The sequence below is a fragment of the Apus apus genome, chromosome 12, assembly GCF_020740795.1.
Source record: "Apus apus isolate bApuApu2 chromosome 12, bApuApu2.pri.cur, whole genome shotgun sequence".
In the NCBI taxonomy this organism is placed as follows: Eukaryota; Metazoa; Chordata; class Aves; order Apodiformes; family Apodidae; genus Apus; species Apus apus.
This window is the reverse complement of record NC_067293.1, coordinates 7,552,864-7,567,124: the sequence shown is the minus strand read 5'-3', so window position 1 is coordinate 7,567,124 and position 14,261 is coordinate 7,552,864. Positions and strand designations below refer to the sequence as shown.

Here is a 14,261-nt window from a genome sequence, read left to right as displayed (position 1 = left end):
CCAGAAGGAGGACACACAGGCAGCCAGAACCGGTCATTTGCCTGCTTGTTCACCATTACTGCTACTCTTAGGTATGATAAAATTAAAGATACAGGCTGGCCTAAGACTTCTGGTAATTACTCCACACCTTCTCTGCACAAGGACCAAGATCCAACATCAGTTCCATGCAGGTCAGTAGTAGGGGCTTTCTTACACAACTGTACTTGACACTGTTTCTGTAGCTCAAAGTATTTCTATGCACACTGTCCTTACAAAGTGACCGCAGACTGTACGTAGCCTAGCAGGTAGGCATCAGAAACCAGTCTGAGGGAATAATCTGGATTTCAAACTGCCTCTGTGGAGATTCACTCAAATGCTCTATTTCTAGCTAGATTTTGGGGGCTGGGGTAGGGGAAGAAAAGAGCTGACAAGGATAAAAAAAAGAATTTGTAGACGATGTGTAAAGCCAGAATGCTTTTGAAGAAAGGGCAATTAAGACTCCCTAAGTCAGGCTTTTTCTAGGTATTTTAGTGACTGGGAAGGAAGGGGATGAGCAATAAACAGTCCAGCCTGTCACATTCAAGATTTTCATAATTTATAACCAACAGAAGACACACTCTTCTCCTTCAAAACACAGAACACACCCCCCAGCATCCAATTAATGGCGGTGTGTACAGTGAACATACTTACACTAATTGACTGGTCCAATAGTCACAGCTGCCCCCAAGCATTTCTGGAAGTAGCATTTCTGAAGCAGAACCATGCAGAAATGCTTCACGTTTATTAACTTGTTTGTTTTGGATTGTTGGATTGGTTCTCCATTCCCAAGGCACTTAAGATTTGTTCTTTTAGCTTAACACTACAAAGTAATCAAATCACTCCCTTACAGCTGACAGACTGTAGGAGCCCTGAGCAGGAGGAGAGTGGCATCAGAAGAAACATCTACATTTTCCCTTACATCCTTCACACTTTAGATTTGACTCATCTATATCTCCGGAATTCAAGAATATTGAACTTTAACTGACATGGGAAATTATTTGAAGATGCAGGACTTTCACTTGAAATTAAGGCTGATATACCTTCTGGGATCAAGGACCAAGATTCACTTATTATAAACTGAGAAGCTTGAACACACTCTCGTTCTGCTTCAAGTCAAACACAAGTGTTGCTTCAACCAAGAAAACATCCTTCTAACACTATGTAAAGTTCAAACCAACCAATCCTTATATGAGAAGATGAAATGGAGGATTCAAACATGCCTATGTGCCCTTCCATCAAATGTGCAGAATAGCTTACAACAGAAAGACAAAGGAGATGGCTCAGAGTCAAGATGAATACAGAAACTATGAAAAAAGTCATGCCTTTGGTTGGATTTTGCCTGTCTCTCTTCAGTACAATTTACTTTTAGCTTTATGCAATGCAATACTAAAAAAGCACACAACCCTTGAGGTGGAAGATTTTTTTTTTTTTTCATTTAGAAAAATTTCAGTGCTCTTGTCTAATGTTACCCAATGCAAAATTAGAAAGAAATTAGTGCTTGCATGGCCCTTTGTGTTTAAAAATAATTTGAATGACCCACTGTTTAAAGTATGGAAAGGGTTCTCTGTTATTAAAATCCAAACATATCTCATTTAGACTGTACTCAAACTGGCAGGGTAAAGCTTGAAGAAAATCCCCCAGCAGGTTTTTTTTTAATCGAGAACAACAACAACAACCACCACCACCACATCTTCATGGAGCCTGTGATCAAATAATCTTACAGAGTTTGGTCTTAATACTCCAACAATGTCAGGCATTTCAAGGCAGTAGCATCAAAACTAGATATTTACTGCTTGGTAGTGAGTAACCCTTTGAAAAGGGAGGAACAAAAATTCCTTTTTAATGAGTCACCCTTTGGCAGTCAGAGATCAAAACCTTTTGCCTGGATTTCTGACTGCAGGATTGTATATACTTGGGGTTTTTTCAGTCTGTGTGACTTTATTTAAATCAACACAGTCAATTAAGAAAATAAGTAAGTTAAAGGAACCGGAAAAGTGAAGCCCTTATAAGTACTTCATGATCAGCATGATCTACTGGGTTAACTGAGCTACCACATGAATTGAGAAACAATTACCATATATAAAATTGGAATTGTGAAAATCCTAGTAAGATTTAAAAAGTAACTAGTCAAAGCAAAATGAAATTATACTCAGTATCTATTCTGACAACCACCTGAAATGAATGTTGCATAATTATTCCTAAACTAATGAAAATGCCTACATACTAAATGGTACATACTAATGTATGGGGGAAAAGCTGCTCGTGTGTGAGTGGAACTGTGCATGACAAATGTCTTCATTTACTTTTGCCCAAAACTTAACCTGTGAAGACCTGTTCTTTTCCCCTATATCAAATTATGAAGTTTCAGCAAAAAGGAAGATATTACAACGTAATGTCAGGGGGAAAAAAATAAATCCACCTGCATTGGCATTATAACCAAAGCAAAGAAATAAAACTAACATTCACACTGAGAGGGTTTTACAGTAAGATTTACCTGCCTTTATTTTTTAATATAAATTCCAACTATGTGAAAAGTACCTAAAGACCTCAACTAGTAACAAGCACTTATGATTTACAAATATTTAACTACTTAAGGATGCTTAGTGTGAAATTCAAGGTAAAGACTCATTATTCCCATTTTACAATGGACAGGTAAGTACCTGGGAAACTAAAAAAAATAAAATTGTCTCCACCTCTGGAGGCTGGTGGGGCTACAGATATTTTGACCCTTTAAGAAAAAAAATCTTTACAGTTTTGAAATTAGAGTAGGCATTATTCATGCCTGGCTTCTACATTAGGAATCTCCAAACTGTTATATGAAAACTCATATCCACAGATATTGGAGCAGGGACTTACCATTCACTCCCCACAGCCATCAAACAGCCATCCCCTGCAACTCCCGATCAGCAAAAGCATCTCCATACCTCACTGTCAGCTCACTCAACCATCCTGTTCCTTACATCAGTTGATCTTAATTTATGTTCAATTTACTTGTAGATTGGAAGTTATTAGAGTAAATAATTACAGTAACTGGTTACAGTTTGGGAACTGGGAGAACTGAAGAAAGAATTCAGAGAAATAACCTGATCTACTACTGTAAAGAGAATCAATCATCCATCCCCTTCCATTAGTCTTTTTGGCAATCCTGTGTCACTGTTGTCACAAGCCTGGATAACGATGCCACATTAATTCTTCTTTTGAGAAACGAAGTGCAAGATTTGACTCCTTAACTGTGTCCTGTCTGACCTTGGGGAATCTTTGGGGAAAGTTTCCCATCAAATCCAGCTACAGATTTTACTGAAGAATTACCAAGTTGAGCTCATGCTTTATAACCCAAATGCGTGAAAGAAAAATATACAACCACTCTTCTGTTTCCACTAGAAATAAATCGTATATACCTAACTAACAATTTTGCAGATCCAACCCTGCGTGAGAAATTACATTCCTAAAGCCATTTCAACAAGCCTGCTCTGAGCTGATGGGCACGGGGCAGAATGAAGAGACAGCAACTGAAAATTTCTTATGTAACAACTACCGTTCCTTTAACTACATTTACCTAAACTGGGGACGGGCTGTATTTCCCAACCCAAATATTCCCAAAGGGGAAAAAAAATACCTTTGTTGTAAATATTACAGAACACAGAACTGAAAAAGAAGAAAGTTATTCTCTGTTTCATAACAGCCCCACTCCTTTCCTTCAAGGCTACCCACTGCCCTCAGCACTACATGAGCTGCGGCATCGCTGATGTCGGTGTGAGCAGGCAGAGGAGGACATATGGCCTTTTGTGCTGTTCCCAAGATGCTGCATGATAAAAAAAAAATATATATAAATAAAATAAAAAATTCAAAAATCATTATCCTGGCGGGAAGAAGCCCAAGCCATTGCAAATGTTTGTTTATTGCCATTTTTAGAAGAAAAAAAACAAACTACTCTTAGATATGTAAACCTAAACCCAGATGCTGGATGGGAATCAAGCAGAAGCCACACATTATTTTGGGGAAATCATTAATTATTTTGGGAAAACCTTTGCTTCCATGCTTATTTGAGTATTTCTCTGTAACTAGATATCATTTCTATTACTGTGGCTATGACTAACAAGTTAACAACACTATTTACACTAGTACTGTTGTATCATTAGAAACAACAAGATTATGTACTTTAATTCTAATGCCAGCACAATTATTTTAACACCAAGTGTGTCAGATCTGACTCTATATCCCCCAAATTAATTTCAGAGTAGTGGCTAAATAAAATGACATATTTCTTTGTGCTTTTGTTATAACACGCTCATGTGCAGCAAACTGTGAAGAAAATGTAGTAATTAGAGGTTAAATTAATCCCTGACAGACAGGCAGCTTAGTAAAGCTCGGTCCTCTTCAGAAAACATAGCATAAAGCTTGCCAGTCTTTCAGAATTAGGCACAAAGAACAGGCAAGATTGGCAAGTCCCTCACCACTGCTATCCAACCAAAGGGCAATGCTGGGAAGTCAGAGTAAGTCCAGGAAGATCTTCTGACAAATGTGATTGAGAGCTCAGAGCAATTGTTGCTGCAGCCGCTCTAACTGCCTGATCAGGATCAACCACTTGAAATTAAAGACAGCCTTCTGCACAGCAGAACAGGCTTCTAACCACCATATAATCAACCTCGAGACGTTAATAAAAGCGAACAATGGCATTTTATTTCACAACATAACTAGAAAGTTACCTTGCTGCTTCTGATTTTAATGCAGGGAATGGATTTCATTGCCCACAACAGAGTAAATGCACTGTGTTATTCTGAAAACCATGAACAGGTATGTCTGGGGTAGGTGTAACTCCTGAACCTGCTGGGATTTCTGAGCACTTAATTCTAGAAAAAAGAAACTTCCACAGAAATGCAAAATAAAAAAACACAAGACAAAAGAAGCAGTCAGATCATGTTCATAATATCCAGTAAGTATTTCTTTTTTGTGCCTGTCAACAGAAGTAAATGTTTTTTCTGACCTCTCCAGCCATGGAACAAAAAAAGGAGCTGTTTTTTAAATCCATGCAAATATATCATGTTAGCAGAGGGGACAAACTGAGGGGTGTTTGCTCTGTGCTGTGCAAAAACCTCCCTGGCTTCTCCAAGCAGGAACTGCAGAGGCAGCACCGCATCCGTCCCACTTGACTTGCGCTGCACCTCCGCAGGTGGAAGGTACAAAGAACTGGCTTCCCCCTGGGCTAAGACTGGTGCCACTCAATAGATTGTCTGACATGGGGTGAAACAATAACATAGTTAACACCCTCCCCTGTGGAGATAATCTATATCATGTCTGTGACAGGCTGAGCCCCCAGCTGTCCCTGCTCAAACAGGAAAGCACAACAGGCAGTTGTGTGGTTGGATCACCAGGTACATCCACAAGAAAAAGGGAAAAAAGGAAAAAAGAGCAAGTATTACAACTCAAGTAAAACCAAAACAGGGGGCTTGCAGAGATGGCAGATCACTGTGGGAGTGCATTAACACCACTGATATTTCTGTACTACCCAGATCATCAATTAGTAACAAATTAGGACATGCCTGATGGGGTACTTATGCAACACTTCTTTATCAATAAAACTGCCAAATTCCTTGCAGGGAAATGCAGAACAGATTTCAACAAGTCATAATATGATGTCTCCCTTTGCCCAGAATATGATGATGAATTCCGGTTTCCATCTCCTCAGCCTGGCCACCCATTCCCAAAAAGCAACTTTGGTCAGTCCAGCAGTCCCCTCTGGAGGCCTGGGTGCACCTTGGCAGCAGCCCCTGACTCAGGTCAGCGCTTATCAATGGCTCATTGTACCCATGAGGCAGTGCTCAGAGTGAAGGGCCCAACAAAATCCCACATCCCCCTGCATCTCCCACACCTGGGCCCCTCTGGCACCTCCCTGACCACATGGAAACAGCCACCGACCACCCGCTCCCTGGGCAAAGCCAACATCCCCCAGCTGGTCCAGCTGGCTGGGCTGCATGGCAGGGAGGGGAGGAAGGAAACTAACAACTCTTTCCCCTGCTCTGCCCTTTGGCCACAACTGTTCTGCCCCAGGAGCCAAGAGCCAGCTCAAATTCAGCCTGCAGAGACTACATACTCCACCCTGCTTCATTTCCATTTCACTTCTTCCAACAGGTGGGAGCAAGGGGAGCTTGCTCAAGGGCCTGACCCTTGAGACTCAGATTTGACCCTGGAATTAAGAGCATTATCTACTATGAAATGATAAAGGACTGCTAGGCTGGGCCCTGGCAAGAGCCACACTGGTGTACTCTCCTACTGCCCGGCCTAACAAGCACCTTCCAGTTCATCTGAGTATTTTCCTCTTGAAGGAAAGTAATGACTTAGCAATACATTTTCTTCCATTTAAAAAAGAAAAATTATGATCATGAAGCAGGGTTCCCAAAAGGAATAAAGACTCTTCATAGCTCATTTGCTAGTTATCCCTCTCTGACTGCATCACCTCTGGTGGTGCAACTGGTGACTTGTGACTTTGAAAACAATGGAGTTGTATCCCAGGAGCCATGAGCCCTGCTTACACTGTCACCCTGAGATATACTTTCATTTTGAGCAGAGCTAACAGCCCAGTCCACAGCAACTGCAATGAAAAATAACTCCTAGAAGAGCAGGATATAAAGTGAAAACTTTAACTGACAAAGACATGAATTTTCTGTGCAAAGCACCAGCAGTAATAATAAAGAACACAGAAAGGAGACCATGATGGAATCACAAGGTGTTTTGCAAAGTTTCCCTTCAGCTGCTGGCAGGCCTGAAATGGGTTATAGAAAGTTAAAACTGTGTTATTGATCACTGCACATTCTGCAGGGATGAGTTTTTATTTTTAAATAAACCAGCATTGTTCTTTCGCTATTTTCACTTAAAACACTGCTCCAGTATCTTCCAATATCTGGTCCAACCTGAAATAACACTAATGAGGATAGTACTAGACACCTAAACAGTTTCTTCATGTATCTGTTAAGCAATTGCCTTTTTGAGTGCCCTGCTTCTACTGGTGCAGAAAACAAAACTTAGTAAGAGTACACAATGGTATCATACACATTTGGCACTTCACAGCAATGCTCTAAAGTTCCCCTTCAAAATTACTGGCAAGGAATGAAGTTCTGCATAATTTTAGCACTCGACATCTGAAAAAATTAGAACACTCCCAACTGTTCTTTGAGATGTATAAAAGAACAGTTGAAAAACTTACAGTTGAGTGGTGCTACCTAGGTTACCCGTCAATGCCATTGAAACTGGTATATTATTAAGAGAGGTGTATGATGGGAATTGGTTTATTGTGCTGATCCATAGTAACCAACTCCTGTTCGTCCATCATTTATCTCTCTCACCAGCGACATATGGGTTTGTCTATTCACACTCTCAGCATTCTCTCTGCTCCAACAAACAGTCAGCCTTTTCTGCTGGGATAAGGAGATTTTTTAGTTACATCCATTATGTGCGTATCAACATTTATGGCAGGAAGATAATTGCCAAAGAGCTCAGGGGAATAAAAGCTCCCTCTTTATAACACAAACCCCCTTAAAAAAATCAATATTGATATAAAACAGTTCAACACAAAGCTTTGGTGTGTCTTCTGCTTCCTTCAGTTCAAAATACTTTCTTTTTTTGTAAGACAGCAAGTCAAACAGGCACATCAGGTAGAAAGCCTCTGCAATGAGTTGTGATACTGCTCTTCCCATAGAGGAAAAAACAGAAATGACAATATTACTTGTTCCTTAAAAAAAGTGAGCGGCAAATGTGTCAGATATAAAGAGGGTTCCTTGGACAGGTGCCAACATCATTTAAACTGATTTAGCTATCTTTATTTGGAGACTATACCAAGTACTAATGAATCGTAACTTATAGTCACCTTTGCCTAAACGTTGAAAAACGCTGACACTCAGAAAGAGCCAGCATGAGGGAACAATGACAACCTGGGGATCCTGCCTTTCTTCCTATTTAAGGAGCTCAGATAACCTTCTATCAGTCCATCCCCCAGTTCGGATAAATCCATTTGTCACAGCTTCTGCAAGATTTACTTCACTTTCCCATGGCTACGTATTCATAAAAGTTATTTTAAGGCGACTTTCATCAGAGTAGCAAGTAACACAGAACATTTATTGATTAAATGACTGGGAACCAGTGAGTTGCACTGTGCTTAACCTACAGGACGACTCAGGGATTTTACTTACTGTTACCCTTGCCCTTGTGTTACCTCTGCCTTCCTAACTTCTGTCTCTCTCATGAAGCTAGTTCCTAGGTTGATCCTTGTCCTAAGCTTGCATCCAGGCAGGTTAGCAACCATTTAAGTCAGGGCAGGAGTGTCAGCCTGACACCTTGGTTCAAGAACTCTTACAGTAAATCTTCCTGTATTTCAGAAAGCATCTAGCACAATAGCTCCTTAATCCCATTTTAAATCTCTGAAAGCTACCACATTGTAACATTTGTAACAAGGTCAGTAAAAAACGCAAACCAAACACTCTGTATTTATAAAACACTTCTACCTGTGTAACAGGAAGCCATACAAAAGAATTAAAAAAGAATTATAACTGCCTTCTGTAATCACTAATCCCCCCAAACCCTTTAACAACCACCTTAGCTGTAAAAAAATTCAAGAGACTTTGCAGGTTTGAACTACTTTTTTAAAAGGGACTAAAAGTGGAGTCCTGTCAATATTTGCTTTTCTGATTCTGAAGTATTAGTTAAAGGGATTAAAAATAGACATGAAAAAAACCCTCGTTTGAAAAAAAACAAACAACCCTCTGAAAATAAAAGGCTAAATTAAATTTGAACTGCTCAATTCTAAACACTGAACAGCTCTTCACTCACTCGAGAGGAGCTGTTAACTGCATGTTACCTGCCTTACAATATAAACTATTTGTTTTTTATCCCTGAGCAACAGACTATTTCCTGGTTGAGTTTAAAAACTCAGTGACGTTCCAATTTCAACCCACACATGTGTGTCACTGTCAACGTCAGTGGCAGGAAAACATTAGAAGTCACCCCTTGCTAATGCTTTCCTAACATGGAATTTCCTCGTATCTCGCTCCCTCAGCCCACCTCCTCCCTTCAGCTGAGAGCATCTTTCCCAAATTGATTTTTTTTCTTTTTTCTTTTTTTTTTTCCCCCTTCCAAACATATGGCAGGAAGAGAGAACTGAAAATGGTCAGTGCCAAAACTAGATCGCTGCTTTTTTAGGTGCTAGCGTGTAACTTAACTCCCACTGCTCCTGCCTGCGCCGTTCACTTGGGGAGCGCGGCCGTGGGCAGTCGGGTCCCCCAGGGGCTTCTCCCACCCATGCGGGTGTTCGAATCCCATGCACTGGGCACCCCTCCCCCCCGCACTGCCGGAGCTTCCCACCCCCGCTGTTGTTCTACTTGCAGTCAGCTTCTCGCACGGTACTGCACAAAATATGGGTCGCCCACTTTTTAGGGGGGAGGGGGAAGCCGAGGGGGCGGGCGGTGGGGCGGGCAAGGCCCGCGTTTTCCCGGGGGATGCCCGTGCCCCTGCCGCCGGGGAGCGGGGTAGCCGATCAGCTGCCCGGGGCGGGGGCAGTAAAACAGCTGCTGTGTCCGGCAGGTTCAAGGCCGTTCCGGCTCCCTCTCCCCTGGAGGCACCATGTGGTCCTTCTGGCACATCAGCAGCTTTATTTCCCCATCAGTTCGGCCCGGAGGGGGCAGCCCCCTCTTGCCCCCCGGGGCACGGGCATTAGGCATTACCCAGGGATTACAGGGATGAGCAAGGAAACACGTTATATAAGAGGGGAAGCACCTCGCCCCTCCCGGAGCCCCCCACCTCTCACCCCCACCCACCCCCTGTCTCCCAGCGGGGGGAGCCCGGCGCCTCCGCCCCCGGCGCGGGGAAGGGACCAGACGCGGTTAATCTCCCCGCTGGCGGGTCAGGGGAGGGACTGCGGGGTCCCCCCCCGGTGCCGGAGGAGGAGGAGGAGGCGGCCGGTTCCCGGCCGTGCCCGAGGGGCTCCGCTGCTTCCGACGGGAGGAGCCGGGGCGGCCGCGCGTCCTCACACCGCACCGGGGAAAGGGCCCGACCGATCGCGGCGGGCAGCGGCTCCTCCCGGCCCCGCATCCCCGCCTCCCCCCGCCGGGAGCACCGCAGAAAACAAAAGCGGCCTTTTAATTTATTGTTCGGGAGGGAGAGGGGGGGGGGGGGGGAAGGCGGAGGGGGGTGGGGGGAGCCGGTGTGAAAGGAAACCAAAGCCCGTTTTCTTCCAAGGAACGGCCGCTCTCCCCGGGATCCCTCCGAGTCACCCTGGTGACAACCCCCGCCAGCCAAGCCCGAACAAAAGCCGCGGTGCCCTCGGCCCCACCGCCCCCCCGGACCCAGCAACAGGCCGGGGAGGGAGGAACCGGGAGGAGGGATCGCGGTGACGGGGGGAGAGGGGCAGCCCCTGCCTTAGGAGGAGACGTGGGATCAAGTCAGCGAGCGCCTTGTTTACCCTGCAATTGCTCTGAACCCGATCTTAATCACAGGATGAGAAACCAAAACAGTTTAAATCGTGAGTCAGCACGCGTTTTATTTCAAATACATGTATAGTCTCGGAGAGTGGCAAATGCGCCGCGTTTGCACCATCTCCCTCACTTCTGGGCCCTTTCGAGAAACGCACACACACACACGCGCAACCTCGCCAAACAGGAGAATGAAGAAGGTTTGTCTCCACACTCTTTTCAGGAATAACCGAGAGCTCCTTCTGGGTTCGGCGGAGCCTTTTGTTCAAAATCCTGCCTCTATAGCGTGCGCTTCAGACTCCCAAAATGACCAGGCACACTGCTGCCAACACCAATACCAGGAGTTATTAAAAAAACCCCAAACAACAAAACAAACAATACAGACCCAGCGCTAGCCCCTCTGCCTGTGCCACCTTGCCGGAGGAGTCCCCTTGCGATGATGGGTTTATCCTCCCTACCTGTTTGATCTAAGTTTAATTTAAACACCCCCCCGCGCTGTGCCGAGCGAGCCCGGCTGCGTTTACACGGGGACATCACGAACCGGGTGCACCGGCAACCCCCGAGCCCCGCTCGCCCCCGGGCCGATTCCGGCAGCACCCACCGCCTCCCGCGGCCACACAAGCCGTGACACGGAAGCCCCGAAGCGTCCCCCGGCCTGGCCACCCGGAGCCGAACCCCCCACGGATCACCTTGGCCACCACCATCTTAAACCCCACAGACCCCTTTCCCCCCCATGCCCGCCGCAAGCGACAGCCGCCCTCCTCGCCCCGGACTGACAGCAGCTCGCACCAGAAAGGAGGGCGAAACGTTCACCCCAAGTTCCTGGTTTCTCCTCTTCCAAAGCCCCGGCGCAGCCCCTACACACCCGCCCCGGCCGGGCACAGCCACCGCACGCTGGGCACTTTCTTAACCCGTGTCTGCAAACTTTACAGCCCCGGCTGAGAGCGGCTCCGGCCGCCGCGCCGAGCAACTGTGCCGAGGGTGGTTAAGTCCTTTAAAATCAACTCCTACTTTTCCAGTCCGTATCGATTTCAAATGCTACTTACTGGAATATGTGGCTCCATGCGTGGTGCTTCTACCCGCTGGGAAACCAGCAGCATCTTGGACTGGGGATCAGCCGGCTTTTAGATCCACTTTGGCTGTAGTTAGCAAAACCCAGCACCGCAGAGGACTCCGAGACTGTTTTCTCCTTTTAGGTTCCAGACAAGTTCATCCTGGCGTTGCAGTTTGCTAATGATTCACTGTCTGTCTCAATCTGCTCACTACATTTCCATCAACCCACAGCTTCCTCACTTAGAAGGTGGAGTTTGTGGGGTTTAAGTTACTGATAGGCATATCTAAGTGCTGTGTCACTCAAAGAGGAGGAGACACACACACACACTCTCTCACACACACGGACACACACACGAACGGCTCCAGGCTTAAAGGGGAAGTAACACTTTCTTCTCTTCAGAAGCTGGAAACCTCTCAGATCCAAGGATTATTTTTTTTATTATTATTTTTTCTTTTCTTCAGTGCATGAAGACGAAAGTCATGCAGCCTACGGACAGTATTTTAACACGCAAAAGGCAGCTTAGCATGTCTAGCACCTTCTTTGTAGAGCTCCAAGTTCATTCGGTACAAAAGTAGGGTAGCTCAGAAATATACTGGCAATTAATAGATTTTATTTTTTTCCAAATCAAAGCGTAAAAATCACTGAAAAGATAGCCTGAGGCATGAAGTGTAAAGCTCTGAGTTATTAAGTGCAGTTTCCTATTTCTTTATGCCATTAGGATACGCTGTTCAACACTCCTACCACTCATAAAAGGGTTAAACTCATCTGACACAGGTGAACCCAGGTTACCGAGAAGGAAACGGTGGAGTTGTTTCATTTTCCGCCTTTGTGCTATGTACCTGTATTTCTGAAGACAGATACAATTCTGACTAGAGAGCTCCCATAAAACCACACACTTCTCCTAAGACTATAAATGTGCTTGTTAGAAGCTGCAATCTCTGAATATTGATTTTGACAGACCATCAACTGAAAGCTGAGAACCTATTCAGACCTCCTTTTGGATTGTGCAGAAAGAAGTGGGAAGTCCAAGCTGCAGGCAGCTAGGAGAGCACACTGGGTCTGCAAATAATTGCTGGTATAATTTCATTTCATTACCTTGCTAAATCACTATGATTGTCACTTCTGTCCTGATACATTGGAGATGCCAGAAACCCTGTCCTGGTACAGTGACTCAGTGGATGAGATGAGGAAGACATAGTACCATTTCCAATAAAATGTCTATTTAAAAAAAAAATCCTTCCCAAAAGAGTAGTATTAGTAAATTATGCTCTACACAACTAAGAATAAATTTATTTGAATAAAGCTCAATTACTGTGGCCAAATACATACAAGTAGAGCCAGAATCTGGCCTCACTTTCTGGAAAGTTTTCCACACAGCAATCATCTTCAACTTGCAGTTAACTTATGGACAAAACAAATCTTTCTAGCCTGAGTTACTAAGTACCAGGAAGATCAGTTCATCAACTGAGAAAATTTTGTTTTCACCTCAGCTAAAGCCTCTAATTTCCTGTGATTGCTTTAGCCATGAGCCCACTCCCCTGAGCAGCATTTGGGTTACTGCAGTTTGAATTGTTTGGAAATTTATTGGTTTGCTTTTGTAATGATTTTGCCTTCTATATTATTGAAGATTACTTCAACATATTTTGTCTATTGAAAAATAGAATCACAAAAATAATAAACTTGTGTGCATGTGAGCACCCTGAATTTTACATGCTCTGACGGCCAGATCTCAAAAGGTTTTAGTTTCTAAGGGGAGGCATATAAACATCTGTTTTTTAGGTTTGTTGGGCGGCCCAGACCAAATCCACAACCTTGCCTGAGCTGCTGGGGCTCAAACACAGCATTAGGACATCTGCATGCGATCTAAAAGAGCCAAGATGCTGAGCAAGAGTCACCTAAAATGAGCAAGCACAGTGGAGACATGCATTCATCATGCATGAATTACACTCCACCTGCAAGGAGGTGCCACTGTCTGCCCCATATGTCTGCAACCCTCCCCTGCAGGAATATGTGTGCATGTATAAGGGCTCCCATCTATCTGCCTGGGGCTTTTTGGACTAAATATGTATGTATGAAACGTGTGGGACACACAGGGATTCCCACATTCCATGGCTATACTGTACCTACCACACCATGCTCAGATGATGAGCATACGGTAGGTCGCTGGCAGTTTTATTATGCAGCACCTTCAGTGCACTCCAGTCATTTATCCTCAAGTTTTGGACAAACCATGTCATTCATGACTCTTGCTAGACATCTGAACTTCCTGACAAATTCACTTCATACAACTAGACTAAAGGACTTCCCCAAGAGGAAGACAACATGAGCAGGGCGTATAGGAGTCCTGTCTGTACCTGCTGATGCAGCAGGAAGGATGCTGTTCTCTTTAGTTATCAAAGGTATCTGCTTGCCAGATAGTGGTTTGTGTTCTCTTCAAGGTGGGATACACTCAGAAATAAAACTGAGACAAGTACTTGTAACAGTTGGTTACTCCACTACTGAACTGTAGCAACATGGGTTTTTTTTGTTTGTTTTGTTTTTTTTAACCTACTGGCTGATGCTGCATGAGGTCTGGAGGTCTGGATTTCACTCTGGCAGCCTGGAGCAAGTGCCCCCATGCTGTCAAGCACAATGCTTTGGGCTGATCAGGTGAAGATGGGCTGCTGAACAGTGTGACAGCAAGGACAGGTCTGGGTGTACACAGAAGCCTAATTCCAGGCTGTGTGAGCACT

At 44.4% G+C, this 14,261-nt stretch overlaps 1 protein-coding gene across 1 annotated transcript in view; it reads right to left on the bottom strand.

Moving 5' to 3' along the window:
* The window catches only part of MAMLD1 (mastermind like domain containing 1), an 82,274-nt gene extending 70,469 nt beyond the window's left edge, over positions 1-11,805 (bottom strand). The window contains exon 1 of the mRNA XM_051630406.1: positions 11,522-11,805. Within this exon, the coding sequence (XP_051486366.1) occupies positions 11,522-11,575 (54 nt within the window). The 5' untranslated portion in view covers positions 11,576-11,805. The remainder of the gene's footprint in view (positions 1-11,521) is intronic.
* Between the last annotated feature and the right edge of the window lie 2,456 nt (positions 11,806-14,261).